The sequence below is a fragment of the Coloeus monedula genome (assembly GCF_965178545.1).
Source record: "Coloeus monedula genome assembly, chromosome: 16".
Lineage (NCBI taxonomy): Eukaryota > Metazoa > Chordata > Aves > Passeriformes > Corvidae > Coloeus > Coloeus monedula.
Window position 1 is genome coordinate 6874463 of NC_138796.1, and position 26650 is coordinate 6901112.

At 52.8% G+C, this 26650-nt stretch overlaps 1 protein-coding gene across 2 annotated transcripts in view; it reads left to right on the forward strand.

The window, feature by feature from the left end:
- MPRIP (myosin phosphatase Rho interacting protein) overlaps positions 1–26650 on the forward strand; it is a 74356-nt gene that overhangs the window by 46508 nt on the left and 1198 nt on the right. Inside the window, exons 10-24 of one of the 2 annotated variants that reach the window (XM_082292191.1) lie at positions 790–846; positions 2046–2114; positions 2344–2433; positions 2856–2965; positions 7233–7818; positions 8727–8843; positions 11807–15670; positions 18615–18762; positions 19370–19487; positions 20415–20574; positions 20664–20783; positions 21265–21351; positions 22007–22169; positions 22499–22584; positions 23650–23715. In XM_082292191.1, coding sequence (XP_082148317.1) covers positions 790–846; positions 2046–2114; positions 2344–2433; positions 2856–2965; positions 7233–7818; positions 8727–8843; positions 11807–15670; positions 18615–18762; positions 19370–19487; positions 20415–20574; positions 20664–20783; positions 21265–21351; positions 22007–22169; positions 22499–22584; positions 23650–23682 — 5808 coding nt within the window. In that variant the 3' untranslated portion in view covers positions 23683–23715. The remainder of the gene's footprint in view (positions 1–789; positions 847–2045; positions 2115–2343; positions 2434–2855; positions 2966–7232; positions 7819–8726; positions 8844–11806; positions 15671–18614; positions 18763–19369; positions 19488–20414; positions 20575–20663; positions 20784–21264; positions 21352–22006; positions 22170–22498; positions 22585–23649; positions 23716–26650) is intronic. The other variant, XM_082292190.1, reaches the window with a different exon arrangement.

Consider the following 26650-nt stretch of genomic DNA (forward strand, 5'->3'; position numbering starts at 1 on the left):
AGTGTGGGATGTGCTGCCCCACAGGTTTGACTGAATAGGCTTCCAGACCCAGTTTCAATTGCTGCCCTTGCTGTAGCCCATTTCAGATGCTGCAGCTGGATTTCACACACTGCTGTCCTTTCCTCCTCCACTCTGCAGCACGTGGAGCAGCTGGAGGAGCTCAGCCTCGGGGGAGTGAAAGCATTTCCACCACATCCTTCCCTGCACACGGGCAGGGCTGGGAGGAAGGGCTGGCAGCAGTTATCCCACGCTGTCTTGCTTGCTTTTTTCAGGAATTCAACATCCCCATGCACCCACATTGGAGGAAAAAGCAGGTGTCGTTTGGGTGGTGAAGGGCTCAGATTCCCTGTATTTCCAGCCTTGGGAACTCAGCCTGTTTTGAACCCTGCAGCCTTGCATCAATAGCACATAGTTTTTCTTTCATAATATATAATAGAGGGTAAAACTGCCTGAAGTCTTGCTAATTCCTTGTTTATCCTTTCTCTGTAATGCTGGTGTAGCAGTAGGAAATTGCAGGAGAAATGGTAGGAAGGGAACAGCCTGAATAAACCGTGCAGCAGGTCTCTGCTCCTCCTGGGAGCAAACATTTAGCCACCACGCAGTGTAATGATTCAGTTTGGGCTAGATGACCTTTAAAAGTCCATTCCAGCCCAAACTGGTCTATGATTCTATGAATTAAACTGTTGATGGTCTCTTTTATTGCTCTGCTGGGTTTTATCAAGTCGCTGCTGTTGCCTTCTGGGTGCAGACACTTCTTCCTTCTCCTGATCCCTCTCTCCTTTCTTCCAGCCCGACCTGCTGAACTTCAAGAAGGGCTGGTTGACAAAACAATATGAGGATGGGCAGGTGAGTCAGGAGAAAGCTCTGCCCTTCGTGTCAGCGTTTGGTGTTGTGGTTAGTCCTGGTTTCTGGCAGCTCACTTCAACATCCTGGCTGTACTGGCTGCGCATGGAGTAGCTCTTGGTGCTGATGGAGCCCCAATGTCCTGGGTGGATCAGTACTGGGCTATCTTGAAGTGGGAGTTCCTGGTGCTCTGTCTGGGGGAGGTTTCAAAGGTGGATATCATATAATGGGTTTCTAGGGATCCAGGGCAGCTTGAATGGCAGCACAGGTTTCATGTTCCTGTTCCCTATTTATTAGACTCATCTCCCTTGTGACCCAGCGACCTCTTTGGTGTCAGAAATGAGGCTCAGGTAAAGTCTCCTGAGTGCCAGGGAAATGGCAATGCCAATAAATAAATAAATGGCACTGAGAGAAGCAGCTGGTGCCACTTTCCTGCTGCCAGTTGCCAAAGGGATGCAGGATGTTCTGCCCTATTGGAGCCTTAGGAGTGGGCACTGGTGCCAAGGCAGCATGGATGGCCCTGGTTGTTAGCAAACCACCCCTTCCCTGGATTTTCTTCCCTCCTGCTCAGCTGTCAAGGGCAACTGAGGGCAATTTGCCTGTGGCTGTGGGTGGCCCAGGCTCTACTGTGGGTACCCCTGGTCCAAGGACACATCCATAGACAGCCAAAGGGGAACTGGCAGCTGGAGCAAGTGCTGTATTGACTGAAAGCTGCCTTGGGTGAGCCTGTGCTGGAAGCATGGAGGAGGCAGATTTGTATAGAGCAAGGGCCAGGAATAGACTCCCAGCTCAATTTCTAGGTACTGCAGATAAAACATGAATGTTTTACTGCTTTTTTTTTGTGCTAAAAAGGCTTTAAGTGCAATCCCTAAAAGCCTCGTCTTGCAGTGGAGCTAATGGGGAGGCTGTGACTGCCCTGTGGCTCTCACAGTGTCGCTGTCCCGTGCAGGGTCTGGTGCTCTGCACCGGGGAATTCGGGGTCCTGGTGGTGCAACCCATCACTGTCCCCTGCCTTGCTGCCTGTTTGGGTCTCCCCTTTCTCATGGAGGGGCCTTGATGAAGTCAGGTGTGGAGTTGGGAGGGACGGGCATTGAGCTGCCTCCTGCGGGGTGACTCTGCCGGGTGACCTGTGACGAGCAGCCATGAATACAGTGGTGGGGAAGGAGCAGGATTGTAACTGCTCCATCTTGGTTGTTTCCTAGTGGAAGAAGCACTGGTTTGTGCTGACTGACCAGAGCCTGAGATACTACCGGGATTCAGTGGCAGAGGAGGTAAGTGTCTTCTGTCAGTGTTCAACCCATTACAGGGCAGCTCCTGGTGCTCCCAAGCAGACCCTGGGCAGGTCACTGCTTCCCTCAGGGCCCCCATTCCCAGATGCCGAAGTCCTGGAGCCCCTTCAGGCCCTTTGTGCTTCTCAGGGACCTGGCGTGTCTCCCTGCGAGCCTACCATGCTTTGGGGCTGCAAAGCTTTGTGGCTTATTTTACCTCTTCCCTCTGCAGGCAGCTGACCTGGATGGAGAAATCGATTTATCCACGTGCTATGATGTCACTGAGTACCCAGTTCAGCGGAACTACGGCTTCCAGATCCATGTAAGGAAAACATGGGGAGGAGGATGAGTCCAGCTGGTGGGGATGCTTGTCCGTGACAAGGGGAACATCTCCCCAAACACCCAAGAGAGGCCACTCAGCACCCCCCACAGTGCTCCAGAGAGCTCTGGCCTTGGGTTTGAGAGCCAGTTTTTTGGCTGTCAGAAAAGGAAGGAGGGGAAAGGGAAGGTTTTGTCACAGCCTTAGGGTCTCACCTGTGGCAGAATCAGTCTGATTGCTGAGAAATGCTAATTCCTGCTGGGAGTGTGCTAGGGGACAGAGGGGCTGGGTTTGACCTCTGTGTGGACAGCAAGCAGTACCCCAGCACTGGGGGCTTGGGGATAGGTGCAGGGTGGTCTTGGGGAGTTGGGAAGCTGCTGCTAGGTGCAGTCACCTGCTCTGAGCTGTTCCTTCTCTCTCTGTAGACAAAGGAAGGGGAGTTCACCCTCTCTGCCATGACGTCGGGCATTCGCCGCAACTGGATCCAGACCATCATGAAGCACGTTCGCCCCACCACTGCTCCCGATGTAACAAGGTAAGGGGGGACTGCAGCAGCCCCTGCAGTTGTGTGGTTTGCAGGAGTAACTCGTCCCTTATCCCTTTTCTTTCCTCTTTCTGAGCCTGTCTGTTCCTGGAAGCTGCAGCTCTTTCTCACATCTCTCTGAGCTTAATTTGGATACACTTTGTGGGGACACTGATATGCTGAGTTACTCTTATGCGTGCAGATTTCAAAGAGGGTTGAAAATGTGGTTTTAATTTGTGCATAGGAATATGAAATACTGTTCCTATATCAAGGCTCCTCTGGATTCCCACCAGGTATTGTGAAAACACTTGGATTTAGTTGTGCTGGGTTCACCCTTTCCTCTGGCTACTGTTCAGCACGAGCTGCCCAGCCCCTCTATGGGTCACAGCAGCAGGAGCCCAGGGTTCAGTTTAGAAGCTGTTTGGCTCTGATCTGTTTTAAACTTCAGCCAGCAAATCGTCTTCCCTCCTCTTTTGATCTTCCAGAAAGCTGCTGCTGGTCTCTCCTTGTGCATCAGTGCCAGAGGAAGGGAACCCCCTGCGTCACAGAGTACTTTCTGTGGGCGCTTTTGGCTGTGGGTACAGGGTGTTTGGCCTCCTCACAGCTGTCTGTGCTGGCCACACTTGTACAGGCCACCTCTTACAGGCTGTGTGGACACGGCCTCACCACTAACTCCATCTCCTGTCCTTACTGTAGCTGCAGCCAGCAGGTTTTTGCCAGGTTTGTCCCTGTGTTGATGGAATGGCTCTTATCACCCAGTGCCGTTGACCTGGAGGTGCTCCAGCCTCTCCTTCCCTATCCTGCTTAGCCCTCAGCCACTTGTTTCCCAGCCCTGCCCGAGCTCTGGTGGATCTCGCGGGGGTCTCGGGGAAGTCGCCTCTCTCCTCACTCCTGTGTATGTTTGATTTCCATGCAATCCCAGGAAAAACTTCTCTTTGAAACTATCCGTGCTGAAGCCCAGGTTGGAAAACTGTGTTCTCTCCTGTATTAACGTTCTGTGGTTTGTATATCTCGTGATTCACTGCATGCTCCTCCTTTTCTGCACCTCAGATGGGAAGTCCTGCAGTTTCCATTTATTTTTCTTTCTTTTCTTCCCCCCTTTCCTTTTTTTTTTTTCCTTTAAATAAAAGCCAGAGAGAAGGAAAGAAGCAACCTGGTCTTGACCCTTGATTTCCCCACACTGGTATCTTCCGATGTGACTAGATATGAAGATGAAGACCAAGGAAATTTGAGGGGACCTCTCTGCCTTTAAAGAGCCAGATGTATTTATGGTTGCTCACAGGTTACTGCAGCACGATAGCCCTGTGCTCACTGTCTGCACCTGCTCCAAGCCCACACAAAGTGGTTTCACTTGGCTTTCCCTCTGCGAGGGTCCAGGCGCAGGTCCCGGTTGGGCAGTCACTTGTTACGCTGCACAAACAGACCATGAATCAATCCTGAGCTGGGGAAAGGGAATGATGTGTGTGCTTCTGTTGTTTCCCACCGAGCTGGTGTCGGCCGGGGTTGAGGCTGGTGTGGGTTAGTCACGTTGCTGAGGAGTCCTGTGCTGTGTGTGGAGCAGGGCTGTGTTCACTGGTGCCTGCCTGGCAGCCCTTTGCAGCAGCGTGGGGTATCCCAGCCCATCCCACCTGGCTTTGGGATGTCCTTACATTCTGCACCTGGGGAGCAGCTGGTGAAGGAGGCTGCTGGAAGGCCAAAGGACAGACTGCCCAAGGCTCAGCATGGAGGGGTGCCAAGCATTGGCACAGTGTGGCCAGGGGGCAGGCAGGACGTTGTGCTCGGTGTGCTGGGATGGCAGCAGTGCTCACCCATCCCCAGGGATGGTCCCACCCCGCACACTCCTGCAGCCCTGGCCATGTCTCATGAACCTGCTGCCGTGGCTCCACCCAGCCAAACACACCTTGTCTTGGTTTCTTGAGCCCTAGTGATGGTTTGCATTGCTGCATGTGTCAGCAGCCGGCATGGGGAGCAGATGCTGCACTGCTCCCTGCCCTCAGCAGTGCCCTGCAATCTGCAGAGGCACTAATTGTAGGCTGCTAATGATGATGGGGCAAATAGAAAATACCCCCATGAACGAAGTTGCTGCTTCAGAACTGGATCCATGTTCAGCTCACAGCCCTTATGAGGCTGGGTTCTCCAGTGCTCCCCAGTTCCCTGCAACCTTTGTGCGCTTCTTGCCACAGTGTGCTCAGCTCGCAGCTTGCACCACTCCCACACCCATCCCTATTAGAAAAAACCCTTTTTATTTTGACCTATAAATGTCATTGGGAGGCAAAGACCCCTCCCCCCCCGCCCCTTTCCTGTGTGATATGAATTAATTTCTCTGTGGTGGAGGAGATGTGAAATGTTTGAGCAGAGTTAATAGCCATGGGGCACTTGCAGGAGATGAAACGAGAAACTTTGGGTCAACGTTCTGAGTGTCTTCACTTCATTCCCAGCAGCCGTCCCTCCGCTCCCTGACACACATCCTGTGCCCTTTGGAAAGCAGCAGAGGAGAAATGAGCTCGTGAGAGATGTCACCTCTAGAAATGCCAAGATTCTTCCACGTGGGATTTAGAGCAGCATAATTTTTGTGTCCCAACACTATCTGGAGGGCCCCAGGACCCCCATTTTTTTCCTAACACTCTTCTCCATTTTAAGACTCAATCTCATCCTCTCTTTACTTTAAAATGCAGCTGTAATCACTAACTGACTCCAGATTGAGAGCCTGGCTTTGGAATTGTGCAGTATCATGGGTGAGGAGCAGTGACATTTCATCGTCGTGCTTTCTGGGTTTATTTATTAGCTGCAAGTGACAGCACTGAAGAAGGAATTATCTTTGAGCTGGTTTTAGCCTGTAACTGCCAGAGTCTCTCGAAACCCAGCTCTACTGAGCCTGTGGTTTTCTGGTGGATGACAGTGCATCGGAAGATACTAGCCCACGCAGAGCCATCTCTTCTGCTCCATCCTTTTTTTGGGCGTATGCACATCCATGAGGTTCTTGGCTGGGGGCTGGGGTGTGTTTCTGAGGTGGGAGAAGCCGTGATGCTGCTGTTGCTGTAGGTGCTGCTGCTGCTCCTCCCAGTCACAGTGGTCCCCATGCATGTGGTCCCATGGGTCAGAGCCTGCAGTGAAGGGCCCAGTGAGCTGCTTTCCGGCTCTTCCAGGAAGCTTGTTGAGTCTCTGCTGGAGGCTGGGGATGCTATGGTTGTACTGGAAGCAGGGAGAGACAGGAGTCAGCCTGAGCAGCAGGACTGTGCCTCGGGAGGCAGCTCGGGAGCTTTGGGTAGGAAAGAGAGTTCAGCAAGTGCCCACCACTCCCTTGGGATAGGCTTCCTCCACAGACTTAGCATACTGCTGTTTTCTGGTTTAATTTTGATCTGCATGTTGCAGGGCTGGCATGTCTGTATTTAATAAGCTAATATTGCATTATGGATTATCTGTAGGTTGGAAATGGTATTGCCTTCCCTGCTTGATGAGTATGTCTCTCCCCTCAACCTACCACTCTCTAACTCAGCACTAAAAATCATTCCTTGCTTGAGAAATTGGCGTTTTCAGTGATTTCCATGATGTGTTGAATTACTCACTCCCCTTGCTGCACTGACCTCTGCCCAAACTGGGGACTGCCCAGTGCCGGGGGGGGTGCCCGTGCTGCCTGTGGGGCTGGGTGCCCTGGGGACATCTGTGCCTTCAGTGCAGATAGTGGCACGGAGAAGTTTTCGACCCATTAATACTTTCCCAAGCTGAAGGAAAACCTTCCCCTTGTTGCCCAAGACTTAGAGCTGCTTTGTGCTTCTCCACCCCACAGCTCCAAAGCCAGCCAGGCTTTGGTGGGATTGGTGGCATCCTTCCGACAAGCACGTGACTATGGCCGTGCCAGCCAGGGTGTGCATGGAGCCCCACAGCCAGGGGGCTGGAGGAGCTGTTGGAACCTCTCACAGCACAGTTTGGGGTTGCTGCTTCAGCCGCAGGTTGCTGCTTGGTCATGGTGACTGGCCCCAGTGTGGCAGCCAAGGAGGAACGAGGTTGGGATCAGCCGCTCTCCAGGTGCCAGAGTGTCCCAGGAGCAGCCGGGGCCACTTGCACCAAGGCTTTGCACACCAGCACAACCTGGGGAAGGGCAGCAGCAGCTCCTGTGCCCGAGAGGCAAGGGGAGACGGAGGGATGGGGGCACCCACGTGGCATTGGCTTGGGCTTCCAGCAGCCCTTTTCCACCTGGCTCTTCGAGGCATGCATGGGAGCGCCCAGCCATATCCAGCACCCACTGACACTTCCCTTCACCCTCTCTCTGTCCTCGCAGCTCACTGCCGGAAGAGAAAAGCAAAACAAGCTCTTCCTTCGAGACTGGTCCAAAGCCGAGCGAGAAGCCGGATGCGGAACAAGCCGAGCTGGACACAGAGCAGAAGCGGAGCCGTGCCCGGGAACGCCGACGAGAGGGACGGTCCAAGACCTTTGACTGGGCTGAATTTCGCCCCATCCAGCAGGCCCTGGTGCAGGAGCGTGCAAACGCTTCAGACTCCTCCAGTAGTGGCTCGGCCGCCTTCCCCAGGGACAGCGGAGCCGCCGACGCCGACCCGGGAGAGCTGGAGCGGGAGCGGGCCCGGCGGCGGGAGGAGCGGCGCAAGCGCTTCGAGATGATCGATGCCGTGGATGGGGCAGGGTCGGAAGAGGCACTGAGGATGGAGGTGGACCGGATCCTGCCTGTCCCAGCAGACATCAAACCGCAGAACGTCCACGTGGAGATTGAGCAGCGCTGGCACCAGGTGGAGACCACCCCGCTGCGGGAGGAGAAGCAGATCCCCATCACACCCCTGCACCTCGCCCACACCGAGGACCGGGAAGAGGGGCTGACGAAGCAGCACCTGACCACACTGCTGGAGAAGGAGGTAAAGGGGTGTGTAGGGTACAGGCTGCCTGCCAGAAAGGCTTTCAGGCCACTGGGGTGACTGTAGGAAGCCTGAAATAGGCTTAAAAATAGCCATATTTATTCCTCCTTCATAATAGCGACTAGTAGGGATGCTGTAGGCTCCTTGAGGAGCTGGCAGGGCACAGATCTGCTGAAACCTGTTTGGCCCTGCCAGCAGCTTTCATGTTTCCCACAGCTACAGAAAGGGCTGTTCTTATGGCCTGGTACTTCCTTACCTCTCCCAGCCAGTGCAGCCTGATTTATGTTGGTTGTAGCCAGCCTGTCTCTGATGAAATGGGTACAATCGAGGTGTATCAACCAGACTACAAATTCAGGCTCCTAATCCTCTGTGCCTCTGCAGCTGTAGAGATTTGTGTCTGCAGTTATAAACTGCCTTAAGTTGCAGCACACACCACAAAGGTTCCCTTTTTGTGGAGCCTACCTCAAATAGTCTTAAGATATTTGGAAAAGAATGGAGGAGACTCAGCTTACTTGGAAGAGTTCCGTGCCTGGAATAACAAAGGTTGTTGCTAGCTGGGATTAAGGTGAATTAGTGGGAATGAAAGGAGTAACCTTTTCTCATGGAGTAACCAGGAATATCACCAAGCTGAACTGGGCTGGGATTTGCCAGGGTCGTGCCTGGCACGAGCTGGTGCCGTTCATCCTTTGCCACGGTGAGCTTTACGAATTACACTATTGCATAAATAAGTTCTTTCAGAGGGGAGGGATTTTCCTGGCAAAAGGAAATCCAGGTCCCAGAGCAGAGCAGAGCAGTGGTGCCATCAAAAGCTCCGTTCATTCTGCTCTGTGCCCTCTCCAAGCCACTTGTTCCTCATGGCTGACCCCCTTCCGACTCCCTGGACGCTGTCTCTGTTCGTGTCTCTCCAGCTGGAGCAGAAGCAGAAGGAGGCCCTGGAGCTCCTGGAGCAGAACCGGCACCTGCAGGATCAGCTGAAAGTGGCTCTGGGCCGGGAGCAGAGCGCCCGGGAGGGCTACGTGTTGCAGGTAGGAGAGCAGGGAGGAGAGGGAGCTCCATCTTCCCTGTGCCTGGGGGGGTCCCTGGTGGGCTTCTGTCTGCGGTGTTCATGGGGACATCCTGGGTGACCACCACTGAGCTCCCAGAGATTTGACCTTCTTGCAGACATGGCTAATTCTGTAGCATTAGATGACCAGAGTCATCTGCTTACGGAAACCTCTGATCCGGGATGGAATAGAAGGTATTCTATTAGCATTCCCAAGGGAAAACAAAACAGAGCCAGACAGATGGGACCTCAGCAAAGTCCACCTCTGATCCATCCCATACTGTGTTTGCCTTTGCAACAGCTGTTTCCCCCTTTCTGTGCCTGAGATGTTCCCCATAGACAGTGGGGTGCACACAAGGCTTTCCAAGCATCCTATAGCCCACCAGTTGCTCCTGGCTGGGGATTTTGTGTGCCCGTTACATGGGCAAACATAGGACACTCAGATGCATTTCCCAGGCACGTTTCCCTCCAGCCAGAGTGGGATTTGCACTGGGATGACCTGTTATCTTGGATTACTTTGGTGGTTTCTGCTGTCACAAGATGCCATTCCTAGCAAAGCCTAGAAATGAGTTTTGGAGGATCTAGCAGACGAGACAGGATGGTCTTGGGGAAACCTTTCCTCCCCTCCTCCAAACAAAGTGAGTTTTTCCCAGTCCTTCCTCTGGGAATGTCCATGCCTGGAGAAAGTCGTGGCACCTGCAGGGCAGCTTCTGGCTCCTCTCATGGGTCCATAGTCTTGTTCTGTGCAGGGGCAGCTTTTTGATCTGCTCAAATTTACTTGACCAAACTGTCTGTGGATCAAGGTGGCCGTGCATGGCATGCTGCGCTCCTGTGGCAGCAAACCCAGTGTCAATGCCAAACCTTGCATCCTTATTTCTCACAGGAAAATTTTCCCTGAAGAAGTTGCAAAGGCAGTGGAGCCAGCCCAGGGAGGGGGACATCTTGCCTTCCTTGCCCATGATCTCCCAGGAGGAGTAATTAATTCATTTCTGGTGTCTCCGAGCTGACAGTGCCTGCTTGGAGGAGTTCCATTTTCACTTGGCAGTGCTGGAAGAGTAACTTAACTCCCACTTCCCTGGGGCAGAGGCGTCCGACCTCCCTTTGCCTGGAGCCTGGAAAAATCAGGGAATGGGGATAAAAACTGGATGCTGAATCCACCATCAGATTGAAGTTGGCCACAGTGCCTCAGTATGCGGAGGGGTGGCAGGAGGGGAAGCCTGCAGAGAGGCTGAGCTGCAGTGAGCAGTGACCCAAACTTGGACCTGGAAGTTGGAGAGAGTTTTTGGAAAGGTTGGAGGCTTTTGCCTGCTCCATTCTGATTGTTCTGGGGATTTCCCTTGTGTTTCCTGAGAGCCAGAGGGATTAAAGCCCTATTGTAGAAGGGAGTAACCCCACCAAGCCCTGCTGTGGTGGAGGGAGTGGAGCTGCTGGGGAAATTCTGCAGCCCCAGACTGCAGACAAACATCACAGCATTTTTTTTGACAAATCCTCTGAATTCCGTGTGCCCCCCCACCTCCATCATGCCTAATTTTGGGGAGGTTCCTGCATTGTCTATGGGAAGAGCTGATGGAGAAGCCTGACTGCCGCCAAGCCCATCCCTCCTGAGCTGCCTGGGAGGCACCAACCCCTCCTTGGCAGCCTGACCAGCCCTGCACAGACACCCAGGCACTGCCTGTTCCGTGAGGCAGCGCTGAGCCACCCCTCCAATGCATGTGCCATGCACCGAAGCCTCTCTGGCCTCGTGTAACCCCTCTCTTGCTCTGAGCTTCCTCGGGATGGGGCATCCTAACCTTGATCCCTACTGGGAGAAAAATCCAGGAGCTCCTGCTCCTGGCCGATGGGCTGGAGACGTCCCCCAGCTCCAGCCACTGTGGGTGGGAGGGGGCACATACTAACCTGTCCCGGGCGGATGTTCTTGCATGTTTTTGGTGTAAAGCATGAAATTTAACTTAACATAACTGAGTGTCACATCTGTGGGCTTTCCTTAATCAGCAACCAGAGTACAGCAAGGCAGGCCAAATTCCTAGGCTTAACACTGTGCTTCTCTCGCCTCTTCCTGTCTGTGTATTTTTTGTTTTTGAAGATACATAATTTCTGTCGCCTTTTGCATGACGCTTTCTGTGAGTTTTCTCTTTGCATGCTCCATTGCTTTGGTTTGAATCTCAAAAAGGTTGGTTTCCTTCATTTTTACATTCTCATCACACCTTTTCCCTCCCTCCACTTGTCGGGCTTTTTATTTTTTCTTTTGTTGGTTTATTTTATTTTGCAGGTAGAGAAATTAGATCCTCCCTAGCCCTAAGCTTTAGCATAACAGCGTCTCTCTAATGTGATGAGCAGCCACTCAGTCCTGTTTGGCAGGCACAGAAATGACATCGCCACCACGGCTGGCCCGTCGCCCTGCATTTGGGTGGGATATGATGTCATTTGCTGTCACCTTGCTTTCTGTTGTTGCTTTTGGTCGGTAGGACTGTGTTACCTGAACTGTGCACTTTTTGTTTCACAACCAAACAAACAAACTTGCTAAAAAAAACCCAGTTCCTTCCTCCTCCACCTTGTTCCATCTCCTCCTCCTCCTCATCCTTCGCATTTTTATCTTGTCTGTCTGTCTCCGTTTTACTGCTGGTGTTTCTTTTTCATTGTTTTTTTTTTGGTTCTGTTAGAGTTTGGGTTTATTTTTTTTTTCCATTTAGCCTGTTACTGTACAGCTGTTTTGATGTTGTGGTCAGTGTTTTCTGTTACTGGAAAGCAGTTGTCGCTCATTTAAAAAAAAAAAAAGTTGGTTAAACAAACCAAATTGTGCCAAGAACAAATCATCCCAATTGGAGCAGTGGGTAGCAGCCAAGTCGCTGCGAGGAGCTTTTCTGTGGCCTGCCTGGCCAGAGGTGTGACACTCAGAAGGGAGAGCCAAGAGTGTTACTAATCTAGTATTTAATCAATTTTTTTAAGACCGAGGTGGCCGCCTCGCCATCAGGTGCCTGGCAGAGGCTCCACAAAGTCAACCAAGACCTCCAAAGCGAGCTGGAAGCCCAATGCCAGCGTCAAGAGGTGATCAATCAGCAGATTCAGTCGCTGAAGCGCAGCTACGCCGAGGCCAAGGACGTGATCCGGCACCATGAGGCCGAGATTCAGAGCCTGCAGGCGAGGCTCAGTAACGCGGCAGCCGAGCTTGCCATCAAGGAGCAGACCCTGGCCAAGCTCAAGAGCGACCTGAGGAGTGAGAAGGAGAAAGCCAAAGAGCAGCTGGAGGAGTGGCAGCACGGCGAGGCCGCGCTCAGCTCCCAGCTGAAGGCCAGCGAGCAGAAGCTGAAGAGTGCGGAGGCTCTGCTGCTGGAGAAGACCCAGGAGCTGCGGGACCTGGAGATGCAGCAGGCTCTGCAGCGGGACCACCAGAAGGAAGTGCAGCGGCTCCAGGACAGGATCGCAGACCTCAGCGGGCAGCTGAATGCCAGCGAGCAGGCGCGGGTCCTCATGGAGGAGAAGCTGCAGAAGAACTATGAGGCTTTGCTGGAGAGCTGTGAGAGGGAAAAGCAGGTTTTGATACGGAGCCTGAAGGAAGTGGAGGACAAGGCCAATGAGTACGAGAACCAGCTGCAGAACAGCGAGCAGCAAATGGAGATTCTGCAGAAGGAGAAGCTGAGTGCCAAGTTTGAAGGCAGCGAGCTCGTCCACCAGCTGGAGGAGCAGCTGGCCATGAAGGAGGCCAGCATCCAGAAGCTCGCTGAGCACATTAGGGAGCTCGAAAGAGAGAGGGATCAGATCAAGTGCCGGTTCCATGAGCTCATGAATCAGGTAGCCGAGTCAGATAACGAAGTTGCAAAGCTACAAGCAAAGTTGAAAATGGAAGAGACCAACTACCACAATCTGGAGCAGTCGTTTGAGGAAGTGTCGGATCAGTTCCGGGGTGTGCAGGAGGTGCTGAAAGAGAAAGAAGAAGAGCTGAGACACGTTAAGGAAATGCACTTGAGAATTGTGGAGAAGAAAGATCAAGATCTCAGTGAGGCTTTGGTTAAAATGGTTGCTTTAGATAGCAGTTTAGAGGAGACTAAAGTAAAGCTAAAGGCCAAGGAGGAGGCTTTAAAGAAATTAGCTAGTGTGGGCACAGGTCCATGTGCTGAGGAGGCAGAAGACCTTGGCCCCAGTCTTGAGGCTGACGAAAGTCAACCATCCCAACTGGGGCAGGCTCTGCAAACTCAGGATGTCCTCCCAGCTCTGACTTACGCACTGAAGGAGGAGGAGGATGAGGTTCTTGAGATCACCCGGAAGCAAGTGGAGGAATTTGGCTCCCCATCTAAAGTTGTAGAGCTCCAGGACCAAGAGTTAGTTCAGAAAGCCTTAGCAAAGCCTGATGTAGGAATCATGGGGGCCAAGAGGCAAAGGATCCGTTTCTCGAGCATCCAGTGTCAAAAATACATCCATCCAGACGGATCAGAGAAAAACTGGACAAGCAGTACCTCTTCAGACACAAGCCAGGACAGATCTCTGTCTGAAGAAAGCATGTCCTCAGAGCCAGCTCTGGGTTACCCCTCATCGGGGACGAGCGATTCTGAGACTTACCTCTCCATCATCCATTCCCTGGAAACCAAACTGTACATCACAGAGGAAAAGCTCAAAGATGTGACGATGAAGCTTGAAAGCCAGCACGGCCATAACCAGGAGACGCTCATTGCCCTTCATCATCAGTGGGCCAGCACGGAGTCCCAGCTGCGGGAACAGCTTCAGACCAGCCTGTCCCAAGTCAATGCTTTGATCTCGCAGCTGGAGAGCGAGAGGCAGGAAAAGTTCAAGCTCGTAGAAAGTCACGTCAGCGAGCTGGGTGGTTTCCAGATGAAAAACGATCAAGCGCTGACTTGCTTGGAGAAGTGCAGGGAGCAGCTAAGATCCTTGCCCAAATCAGACAAGGAAAAAGAGGGTGATTTGTTCCTTGTTACTCTGTCCAGCATGGAAACAACCTTATCAAACGCAATCCAAGCCTTGAGCGGGGCGCCAGTCCCATCGGAGTATCAGCAGAGTGAAAGCTTCACCACGGAAAGCCCCACTCCAGAAGGAGGAGATTTGGGAGAAGAGGAGTACATCTCAAAGGAGCAGCGAGTGGATGTGTTTGATGCCGGCCAGCTGAGGTGGCTTTCTGAGAAGGTGGCATTTGAGGCCTCTCTCATCAACCAAATAGCAGAGTCTTTGAAAAATGCAAGCTCTGAGATAGCCCAGCTTCTGAGAGAGATCCAGGGAACGGCTGAGGTGGTTTTGTTGGAGCCAACAAGTGTTTCTCACACAGCCAGTGATTTGGCCAGCGTCCTATCTAAAAAGCTGCTGCTGGAAGGGGAGTTCTGGAGCCAGGTGGAGGAGCTGAGAGCACACTTGAACACTAGAGAAGGAGAAGCTGAGGGTAAAACAGAAACAAGTTTGGGCTTTTCCCCATGTTTTCTCAGTGCTGTAGCAGATGCTACATTGATCAAGGCAGAACTTGGGTTTGTTGCAGAGAAAATGAGAGAATCTTTTCATCAGAGGTTAAAAACAATTGAAGAAGAGCTCCATAATACGAAAACAGCTCTCCAGCAGCACAAATGCATGTTGGAGGAGATCATCAGAGCGTACAGGACTCCTGAGTTTGACAGCGTTATGCACCAGATTTCTGAAGCACTTGAAATACAAAAAGATGCTTCAGAAAGAACCCAGATCTCCTGGGATGGGAGCCGTCTCCAAATGGTGCCATGCCAGGAATTAGCCAAGGTGGAGGAGACTGGCAGCACACCAGACCACAGTAGTGAAGCTCTTGTTTCCATTCAGGAAGATCTTGCCCAGCAACTAAAGGACAAATCCAGTGTTCTGAAGGAGATATCTGTTGCCTTACTCTCTCTGCCTCCCGAGGAGGCCATGAGAGACTGTCAGAAGCTCCTGAAGATATCCCAGAGTCTTTCCTACCATTCGTGCATGGGAGACCTGGAGCGGTATTCGTCTTTGTTAGTCCACGATGCCATTGTTCAGGCTCAGGTTTGTTATGCCGCTTGCAAAGTCCAGCTGGAGCACGAGAAGGAGATGAAGTCCTACAAGGAATCCTTGCAGAGCATGGATGCGCTGTGCCAGGAGCGCGTGAAGACGGTGTCTCTCCTGCGGGATGAGTACGAGGAGCTGCTCAGGAAGCAGCAGGGCGAGTACAGCGAGGTGATCGCCGTGCTGGAGAGGGAGAACGCCGACCTCAAGGCAAAAGTGTCCCAGCTGGACAACCAGCGGAGGCTCTTGGAGGAGGAAGGGCATAAACACAGCAAGAGCCTGAGTGAGCTGCAGGGGCGGTACGAGGAGGAGATCCGGAATGTGATTGAGCAGCTCAACAGGACAGAGGACGCCCTGAAGGCTGAGAGGACAGAGGGGCTCAACCAGCTGGATGCCATTGTCCGCGACAAGCAGAACATGGAGCGGTATCACCTGGAGCAAATGCAAACGCTGGAGGAAAAGTTCCAGGCCAAGATCAAGGAGCTGCAGGTCATCCACAGCGAGGAGCTGCAGGCGCTGCAGGAGCACTACAGCCAGAACCTGCAGCGCCTGCAAGAGACCCTCGACGAGTACCAGAGGCAGCACCCGGAGGTGTCACCTACGGTGGCCCCGGGCACTGGGGACACCTGGGTGGCCAGCGAGGTGGGTGGCACCGGGCAGGACCCCGGCAGTGACCCGGACTCCATGCACGGCCTGAGGGAACGCATCCAGGAGCTGGAGGCCCAGATGAACGTCATGAGGGATGAGCTGGAGAACAAACATCTGGAGGGGAGCGCTTCCACTTTGAGGGAAAAATACCAGAAAGACTTTGAAAACCTAAAGGTCTTGATATGTTTAACACTTCCTGCTTTCTGCTGCTGAGTGTGTGGGAGGGCGTGTGTAGTCCCAGAGTTCGCTTGCCGAACCAAGGGACATACTCTAGAAGAGCCAGCGTGCCAAAACAAGTCCCAAAGTATTAGCCAGGCCTCTGTAAAGCATGGTGTTCCTTTTTCTCCATGCTGGGGTATTCTAAATGCATTGCTGAGGGCTTGGGAGGGTGGATTTCTGAAGGTGGTCTTTGCATGGAGAGGGAAAGAGTTTCAAACTAGCTCAATAACATCACTCTCTCCTTCAACACGAAGACCTCAGTGTTCCTCCTTGTACCCAACACGTACATTTTGTTTGTGACTTCCCTTTAAAAGCATTCCTCAACTCTGCCTTTCCCAGTCTGATCAAATCTCCAGTCTGTCTCTGCTGCCTTCAAAAATGCAGGATGAAGTGGAAACTTGATGCTCTCAAAATGTACGTTCCTAGGGAAAGTAGCTGCAAACAGATGCCAAATTCCATAGCAAAGCAGAGCTCCTCTGCAGGAGGCTGCAAGGACCACGCTGGTGTTGGACACAGTAATTCTGTATACAAAAAAGAGTGCACAGTTGTGGAACACCCAGGTGAGGTGCAGAGAAACCCACTGGCAATGAAATGCCACTGATCAAATTGCCCCACCAGTCAAACTGGCTGTAACACTGGTTTGAGATCATCCAGCATCTAAAAAAAAAAGGGGGTTGGTGGTTTGCTTTTCCTAGGAGAGCATTCCCAGTCCAGAAGTGAGTTTAGGGTGGTGGAGGACTCTGGCAACACCTAGGGAGGCTGCCAGGTTGAAAAGGAAGCCAGAAGGGCAGCGATGAAGAGACTGTGTTGGTGAGGCTTTCACAGACCAGTTGCTCTTAAGAATCAGCAAAAATGTGGGAGAGCTTGCTTCCAGCCACAAGATCCACACACATTTCAGCTGGGGGTGAAGTGTGGCTCAACTCCAGCCGAAAGAAAACCGGTTTTAGCTTGGGGAGAGCAGTAGTTTTGCTGAATCCCATTGGAATTAAGCAGTGGTGGTCAGAAAGCCATCCAGGTGATTGGAAACCTGCCCAAATTAGAGGCTTAAATGTGCTCCATTCTTCCCTTAAGAACTCGATGGAGAATGTAACATCAGTAGCACGAGAGTAACAACCTGGAGAAGAGAAGGCTCCAGGAAGACCTTGGAGCTCTTTCCAGTGCCTCCAGTGCCAGAGGGACTCCCAAGAGAGCTGGAAGGGACTTTGACAAAGGCATGGAGTGACAGGACAAGGGGGAACGGTCTTAAGATGAAGGATGGTAGATTGAGATTTAATACTAGGAAGGAATTCTTCCCTGTGAGGGTGGGGAGGCCCTGGCACAGGGTGCCCAGAGAAGCTGTGGCTGCCCCTGGATCCCTGGAAGTGTTCAAGGCCAAGTTCAAGGCTTGGAGCAACCAGGGAAAGTGGAAGGTGTCCCTGCCCATGGCAGGGGGTTGGAACAGGATGGGCTTTAAGGTCCCTTCCAACCCAAACCATTCTGGGATTCTGTGAGGTATGGGTTTGTACACGTGGATTTGTGGCAATGCATTTACAATACATTAAATAGAGCATCTACAGCCTCCCACAGAGGAGTGTAATTCCAAAATTAGAGGTGTTTCAGGAGTGGGACTTGATGATCCTTGCGGATCCCTTCCAACTCGGCATATTCTATGATTCTGGGTGTAATGAAGAATCCTGCAGGGCTGCTCTGTGCCACAGCCAAGTCCAGGCAGGTACTGGCACTGAGTTAGGAGTTTAAAAACAAACAAACAAACAAGGCTGGGAAAGTGAAGAATGCCTTGGGATTAAAAATTAAATGGGAGGGAAAAAAACCACCAAAGCTGAAAATTGAAAATGAAGATTAGGTGTAGGTAACAGAGCATTAGCCAACAAAGTGATTCTGAGGGGTGTATGTTAGTGAGGGTCAGTGGTGTTGGACTGTCCTGAGCACTTTTGCCACTGGTGGAGTGAATTTGTCCCCCTAAAATTTCCCATGGGGTCCCAGAGGTCCCTAGGGGACAGTTCTCACTTTCCACAGAAAACACTGGTGTTAATCAAGGGGAGCTCCACTGAAATCAGGGAATAAAGCCAGCCTGTGTCGTTAAGAGGAAAAGCCCTGTGCAGTGCTTGGCATCAGGTTTGTCCCAAGCTGCCTGACGGGGCTCAGCACTTTGTCCCCAGTGTGTGCCCCTTCTTCCCTCGTGGCTTGGGCCTGCCTGTGGCTTTGCTGGTCCTGCCTGTGTCCTGCAGGCGTGTGTCCATCCGGGATCCCAATGTGCTTGGGCTGGCAGCTGAGCCCCATGGGAACAGGCGTTTGCATTTGTCTGCTGCAAAGGCAAGAGTGGGGGCTGTGCCAGGGGCAGAAGGACCAGGCAGGAATTCAGGACCTCACCCCTGATGAATCCCAACTCCCCAAATTGCTGCTCCTGTGTCCTGGCCGGAGTTCTTTCCTAGTAATTCAGTTAGCAAGTAATCGTCCCTGCAGCATTTGTAGCAATACTCGGTTGGGAATTAAGGTCCTCTTGCTGTCACATCATCTTCCTTCCACCCAGAGGCTGAAAAAACCAGGCATTTAAAAGAGCAGGAGGGGTGCAGAAGGTGCACAAAAGGGTTTTTTTTTGGTTATTTTTTTGACATATATTTGCATTCCCCAACTGGGTCTGCCCCTAAACCAGGTCTGCCCCTAAACCAGGTCTGTTCCTGTGTGTCCCTTTCCCTGGAGCTGTCAGGGGTCAAGTGACTGCAGGACAAGCCTTGACCTTTGCAAGGTCCATCCTGCTCCATGGCTGGGGAAGCAGAAGATCCATGCTGGACCTGGGGAGCTGAGCTGCCCGCTGGCATGTGGCTCCTGGTGGGCTCCCCACTGCCGTGGCACCGGCCCTGTGCTTCTGGGCCAACCCTTTCCCCTCCTCCCTTCGCAGGCAACATGTGAGAGGGGCTTTGCAGCCATGGAGGAGACGCACCAGAAGAAGATCGAGGACCTGCAGCGGCAGCACCAGCGGGAGCTGGAGAAGCTGCGGGAGGAGAAGGATCGCCTGCTGGCAGAGGAGACGGCTGCCACCATCTCAGGTACCAGAGGGTCCCCCGTGGTGGGGCAGCTCTGTGGTGATGGGGATGTGGGGGTGGCGTTGGCTTCACTGAGGAGCAGGGCAGGGATGGGATTGGGGTTGGGTAGGCTGCACAGGGAATGGGAAAGGGCTTTTGGGAAAGATGTTTTGGATGGAGGACCATCTGGTCCTCCAAGTTTGGTGCCCATCTCCTGGTCTTTCTCCAGGCTTGGTACCCCTATCTTTGGGTGTTACATAGTTTGATTTGTTTTCCATTCCAAGTCAGAAAGGCATTAGTCATTCCTGTGGTTAAATTATTGTCAATTCCACATTGAATTCATTCTTCAGTGCTCCAGGAAATGTTAAAACACTGCACTTCAGGGGCTCTGCCTTAGGAGTCTCACAGTCCAGGAAACAATGTTTGAAGTGGACAATCATTTGGACTCTGTTAAAAAGTGGGATTTGCAGAAGCCCCTTTGCAGCTGGGGCACAGACTGAAGGGGCTGTGAAGCAGTGTGAGGTTTGCAGGGATGACTTCGGTTTTGTTCCTTTAAGAAATGAACAAAAACTCAAAAGAACCACCCATGGGTGGAGCATGCTGGGTGCTAACACTGTGCTGCCCCTCACAGCCATCGAAGCCATGAAGAACGCGCACAGGGAGGAGCTGGAGCGGGAGCTGGAGAAGTCCCAGCGCTCCCAGATCAGCAGCGTCAACGCCGACATCGAGGCCCTCCGAAGGCAGTACCTGTAAGACCATTACCATTCTCTGTCTCCTGCCATTTTGCAGGGAGATCATGTGTGGGAGACCCCTCTCTCCCATTTGATTTTGGCGTTGAGTTTGGGGCAAACCTGTTGTTGCAGGGGCCTTTTCCCTTGGTCCCGACCCAGCTGCATCCATCAGAGCCTCCTGGTTGCCCATAATCTTTCAGGCTCCAGGTCAATGTCCCCACATTACCCAAAATAGCTGCTTTTTGGTCCCCAGAAGTAGCAGATGTGCAGCCAGTACTGCCTTTCATGCAGCTGCATCAACGGGGTTGCTCAAAAGGCGAGGAGGAAGCACTGAGCTTTTTCCATGTCCTCCTGTGGGAACTGAGCAGAGCTGCCTGTCAGCTTTATCAACCTTGATACATCTCTATGGGGAGGTGTGCAAATACACCTGGTCCCGAGTGCCCAGAGCAAACTTAGAATCCTGGAATGGTTTGGCTGGAAGGGACCTTAAAGCTCACCTCATTCCAGCCCCCTGCCATGGGCAGGGGCACCTTCCACTATCCCAGGTTGCCCCAAGTCCTGTCCAACGTGGCCCTGGACACTTCCAGGGATGGAGCAGCCACAGCTTCCCTGTGAAACCTGTGCCAAAGCCTCACCACCCTCACAGGGAAGAATTTCTCATAGGTAGATTTTGAGAGATCTCAGCTCAGTTTTTGGAAACCTGAGAAAGTTCTGCTACTTAACCTCTGAGAGAATGGCCTCCTGTCCCCTTTGGTGCCCAAGCATTGGCTCTGCCAGGAGAGGAAAGAGTTGACTTGCTCTGGGCTTGAGTTTTTCCCCAAAAGGAATATGCAGTCCTCATCCTTAGCTCCCTGTTGGGTTATCCTGAGATGCTGAAGGAAGGATGGGCATGGGGGGGGGGGGGTTGTGTGTGGAGAGGGCAGTACCCCGGTGTGTGTTCCGCAGGGAGGAGCTGCAGTCGGTGCAGCGGGAGCTGGAGGTGCTTTCGGAGCAGTATTCCCAGAAGTGTTTGGAGAATGCCCACCTGGCGCAGGCGCTGGAGGCTGAGAGGCAGGCCCTCCGCCAGTGCCAGCGGGAGAACCAGGAGCTCAACGCCCACAACCAGGTGAGGGTCCCTGCCCAGGTGACAGTGGGCTCCGTGCTGAGCTGTGGCCGTGCTCCCCCTTCCCACAACGGCTCTCCCCCTCTTCCCAGGAGCTGAATAACCGCCTGGCTGCGGAGATCACGCGATTGCGGACCCTGCTGACCGGGGAGGGCGGGGGAGAGGCTGCTGGGTCGCCTCTCACGCAGGGCAAGGATGCCTACGAGCTGGAGGTGAGTTCTGCAGAGGGGCATGTGGGTGGGCACAAGTGCTGTGTACCCCAGGAGTGTGTCACAGCTGGGAGGTGTCACAGCCATCTGTCCCCCAGTCAGCTCTCATGGCTGGTCAGCGCTGTCATCATGGGCTGCGTGAGGCCAGGAGATTCTGGGGTCCTAATCTTCCCTTCTCACCATGTCGAGCCAGACACTCAACTCTTCCTTCTGCAGTCCCTGCTTGTCCCCAGGATCCAATCCATGCAGAGCAGCAGGGACAGAAACTGGGGTGTGCAGGGAGCGCATCAGCACTGCAAGCTTGGGCAAGTTCCCAAGAGATTCAGGACGAGTTTTCCTGTGAGAAGCAGAAGACGGGTGGACCAGAGACTTTGTGGTGCTGGCATGGGGCTGAGTCTCTAGCCCTTGGCTTGATTGTCACTGGGTACAGCAGGTGTCACACTGTGTCTGCTCAGGTGCAAAGATGCTCGTTTTTTTCCCACAGGTCCTGCTCAGGGTCAAAGAATCCGAAATCCAGTACCTGAAGCAGGAGATCAGCTCCCTCAAAGACGAGCTGCAGACAGCACTAAGGGTAATGCCAGGGGTGGTTCTGCAAATCCTCTTACTGTGCTCTGCTCCTGAGTGTCTGTGCTTAGATTTCAGCCCATTTACACCCAGATTTGAAACCATATTTAATTTTTCCCCTGAATGTAATTCAATACCCATTTTGGTGTCATCAGTAAAACACTCCATGTATCAATTTAAGACTTACCCCACAAAGGACACAGTGTGGGAAAACATTCCTTTCAGTGTGATTTCCCCATTTTCTGTCACATCAGATCAGATTTAAATGGCACAAACAATCAGTGTTAGAGATCTGCCCAGCCTCACAGCAGTGGAACTGGTTTGCTCTGGACGAGCCAAGGCCATTTCTGGGAATTCTGCTTGAATTCTGTGTCTTGGCTAAAACGAAAAGCCACAAACAGCCCTGTAGCCGAGGGGCTGCACGCACGGGCAGCACTGTGTGCTCGCCCTTGGCTCTCAGCACTCCGCCTGTCTCCGTTCCCGCAGTCCCATATCGCTGTTGGAAGCAGCTCCGAGGGTGTGTGTTGCCCTGGCCAAGCCTTTCTCCTGCTGCCGGCTCTTCTTCCGCCGGCATTTGCCAAGCTCCTCTTCAGTGCATCCACAAACCCCTCGGCTCCAGCTGTCTGTCTGGCTCCATCGGGTTGTTCTTGTTCCCTTGCCAGGATAAGAAATACGCCAGCGACAAGTACAAAGACATCTACACGGAGCTGAGCATCGTGAAGGCCAAGGCAGACTGTGATATCAGCAGGTTGAAAGAGCAGCTGAAAGCAGCCACAGAAGCTCAGGGAGAGAAATCCCCTGTGAACACCACTGTATCGGGATATGGTCAGTCCTCCTCCAGCAGCTCTAAGCAGTCCTGGGTGTCCTGAGCTAACAGGGAATCCTGGAGTACAAACCCTTATGCAGTAATGGGTCTGAGTGTAGGACTTGGCCTTCCAACCCAAAGCTGATGGGTTTTGAAAGCCTTCTGGCATTTTGCATCAGGAAAACCTTGTGATGCAGGGATGCCCAAAAGCCCTCTCTGCCCTTAGGGCAGCACTAAGAGTCGGGCTCATCGGGGCACTTTCCTGGGCTGGGAGGGCAGAGCCCCAGCCCTGTCCTTGCAGGAAGGCAGTGGGCACCAGGCTAATCCCACTTCTTTTGCTTCTTCCCAGATATTATGAAATCAAAAAGCAACCCTGATTTCTTGAAGAAAGACAGATCCAGTGTTAGCCGGCAACTAAGGAATATCAGGTCAAAGGTGAGCTCAGATGTCCTGCCCCGTGGGATGGGAATGAGGAATGCCCAGCATTTCTCTTCGGTGGGGATCCCAAGTGGGAAGAAGTGGGCAGGGGAAGAAAACTAAGAATTTCCCAGCCACTAGTGCTAGCCTGGATGGCTTTTTACTGCAAAAGGACAGACTGTGCAGCCAGGCAGGGCCCACTCCCTCACTCTGACCCTGCTCAGATGGAGGCATGAAGCTGCTCCCTGGTTGGAAAAAAGGCTGAAGTTTACCCTGTTCTTTGGTCTTTCACAGGAGGACTATCCCAGTATCTGCTCCCTCTTTTCAGCTGAAATTTAGGTGGAAATGTGCACATCATTCTAGTTTTAATGTTCATCACTGCAAGATTTTTGTCTTCATGTGTATCAGCAGTGCCTGAGTCCTGGGCATATTTAACACACACTTTGCATGTGTGTTAACATGGTGCAGATGGCCCTGTGCTTCTGTGGTCCTTCTGTGGTCCTTCTGTGCTTGCTGTTGATCCCAAAGCCCAGTGATGCTGTGCCAAGCTCTGCTTGGCAGCCAGTTACATCACGTGTGACCACAGGGATAAGGAAGGGCAGATATTGTTGATCAGGAGTCAGCATTAAACACAGGGCAGTTGGAAGGAAGCTCAGCATGAGCAAACCTGCTTTGCCTCTCACCTGGTGTCTCATGCTGATGTTTGAAGTGGTTGGGCCCTTGCAGGGCAGGCAGAATGCTTCGAGCTCGCTGCCCATGTGGGGAAACACTCGGAGCTCTGTGAGCAGCAGCTCCTCAGTGTGGGGTGTGTGCGCTGCACCCGGTGAACACAGAGAGCCCAGACCTGCTGGGCCACTCCAGTGCTGAGTTTCCCTTCACCACTTCAACTCAGATCACTTTCTGTGTGGTCCCCATGTGTGTTGCTTGGTGAGGAAGGAGAGGAGAGGAAGCAGGGGCTGTGCCAGTGCATCACTGTGGGTCGGGGGGCTGGGGCGGCACCAGCGCCAATTCACTTGGGATTTATGAGCTTCTTCTTTTGTTTTTGTTTTTTTTTTTGTTTTATTTTGCTTTTTCCTTCAACAGTCCGTTATTGAGCAGGTCTCATGGGATAACTGAAATGAACCCGAGTCCAGGTTCCCTGCCACATAGGTAAACACACCGGCACCCGCCCAGCGCCGCAGCCGCCTCCAGAGCGGCCCAACCTCTGCATGCACTGCTCACACCTCCCTGCCAAACCAGAGCCCTCCTTCTCTTAATGACTGACTGACGGGTTTATTCACTGCTAATTCTTTTCCTGGGGGAAGGGAAGGGGAGAAGTCGGTGCACCCAAGATCTGTGTGAAACGCAGTTTCTCTGCCTCTTCCCTGGGGAATATGGCTTTTTTCTGTTCTTCCCACCCTCACCAACACAGCTCATCGTGACGGAGAGGATTTGGACATGGTGGGGCACGTTTTCCTGTTTGCTGTGTTGGGAGCTTGGGACACTGAGTGTGCATGCCTGAATGACTCTGCATGCCTCAGACTAAACTCCAGCACCGTCCAGGTCTCGTAGGAAAACACCTGTTTTGCTGTTAACCAGGTGCAGGAATAGTCAGAGATGCCTTTAAGTATACGTCCCATGACAGCCTGGAGCATGGAAAATGGTCTCAGCCACCTCAGCTGCAGAGGGGATGTCCTGGACTGCCCTAATTTCCTTTATCCACAAGTGCTGCTTCTTCAGGTTGATCCATGCCTGAGCAAGAGTCTTCCCTGCCCAGTAACCTTCTCCTCCTGCTCTCCATCCCTGAGCCTCCAAGGCTTCCAAACTCATCCAGCAAAAGGAGGGAGATGATGAGAAATGAGGCTGACCCTAATGAGCCAGGTATCTCCATTAATTGGAGCAATAGTGAATTTCCTGGCCCATGGCAAAGACTGAGGTGGGAGCACCTGCAGAGGCAGGTTAGGAGAGGGGAGCTCCCAGCACGATGGCTGGAGAGCCCCAGGAAGTCTGTAGGAAGATCCCTTTATCACAGATATCATCCTACATTAGTCTCACTTCATCAGGCTCTCCTCATCAGCAACTGAAATGGGTTGTGGGACTGCCCCGGGGCTGACTTTGCTGGAATTTGTGCCATCAGGCAGAACAGTCTGATGATTCCTGGTGTCTCCTTCCATCCACTGAGAAATCAGATGCGAGAACTGGAATGCACGAGCTGCTCCCATTTAAAGAGGCCCAAAGTAAACTTCCTTTAGGAAGTGTGTGCTCAGAGACTCACATCCCAGGTGACTCTGCTGCCTGTTGGAAGGAGAGCACACGGCGTTTGGAGATTCAATCCAATTTAGTGCTTTCATTTCCGTGCTGCCTGGCAAAGCCTTCTTCTGTGTTTGTGGGCCTCTGGGAGGAAAAACATTTCCAGAAATACAGTAACCATAGGAATCTGCACAGCCTTGGGGCAAGTTTATCATGGAGTCCTGCCTTGATAAACACATGGGAAGGAAAACTCAGCCCAGAAGTCCAACCTGCTGCTGTGATAGAACAGTCCTCTGGCACCATGGCCGGGGAAGGGAAAGGAAAAGGGGAGGTGGCTGCCTGATAGTAGGATCATGGAATCAAAGAATGGGTTGGGTTGGGTTGGAAGGGACGTTAAAAATCCTCTTGTTTCCAACCCCCTGCCATGAGCAGGGACACCTTCCACTGGATCAAGTTGCTCCAAGCCCCATCCAGCCTGGCCTTGGACACTTCCAGGGAAGGGGCAGCCACAGCTTCTCTGGGCACCCTGTGCCAGGGCCTCCCCACCCTCACAGGGAAGAATTTCTTCCCAATATCCCATCTAACCCTGCTCTCTGTCAGTGTGAAGCCATTCCCCCTTGTCCTGTCACTCCATGCCTTGTCCAAAGTCCCTCTCCATCTCTCTTGGAGCCCCTTTAGACACTGGAAGGTGTTCTAAGGTCTCCTTGAGCCTTCTCTTCTCCAGGCTGAATCCAGTTCCCTCAGACTTTCCTCACAGGAGCTGATTTCCATCCCTCCAGTCTATGCCTTTGAAGGTGCCAAGTCTTATTTGTAAAGCATTTTGTTGCTATTTGTAAAGCAAATAATGTTCCAGCTGCAGCATAAATTCCTTGCAAGTTCCAAGGAGTGGGCTGGCAGACAGAGCTGTGGGGTGGGGACGGGCAGTGGGGCACAGAGGGGCAGAGCCCTGGCTATGGGGGCTGTTTTAGGGTTGGGAGGTGGCTCTGCCTCCTCATCCACAGGGACAACTCACCACCCAATGCTTTGCTCTCCTCAGTCTCTCATACCACAGGTTTGGGGCTGCAGGAACGAGGGAGGCTGGCATTAGGCTAGTGCATCCCCTCAGGCTGGTTTCAGTTTAAATCTGTCCTGCAGGAGGCAGGCAATTTATTTCTGGGTTTCTGCCCTTCTCAGTGCTGTGCTGCTGAGTCCCCATGTGTAGGTAATGGATTTCACAATTCCAAATGCCAGGGGGCTGCTGTCCAGCTGAGAGTTGTGCCTTGAAATCTGGATGCTGCATCTGAAATGGATCAGCCATCAGGGCCTGCCAGACCTGAACAGCATTTAGGAGTCCTCTGTCTAACCGTGGGCAGTCGAGGCAGCTTTGGTTTGGGAGAGTCCCAGAGTGGGGTGAGAGAAGGGGTGTGATGGTTGCTGGCAGCACACACCACTTTCGAGGGTTTCTTGAGCAAATCCTGCATGGAGTGGAGCCAGGACTGTCCCCATGGGTCCCACAGCTGTGCAGGAGGCAGGGGGGGACCAGCCTGCAGGTCCTGCTCAGCATCCTGGGGCTTCAGCGTAGCAGATCCGAGCTGGCCTGCCCAGGGCTCCCTCCGCTGGAATTGCCCCATCCAGCAGTGTCCTGTGAGCTCCGGGGGCCATTCCCAAGTCAGCTAATCCTGCTTGCAGCATGATGTGCCTCTCATTTGCTTCTGGTTCGTTGCCTGGTTCATTGCAATCTCACCCTGTCTCAAGGCAGTAACCACCCTCCATAACCGTGTGTTCTCTCTCAGCATGTCCCACTAATCCTCTGCCAAGGAGCCCATTCCTCGCTGCCACGTCTCCTTTGCCTGAGCATCGCTGCCTCTCCGCACGC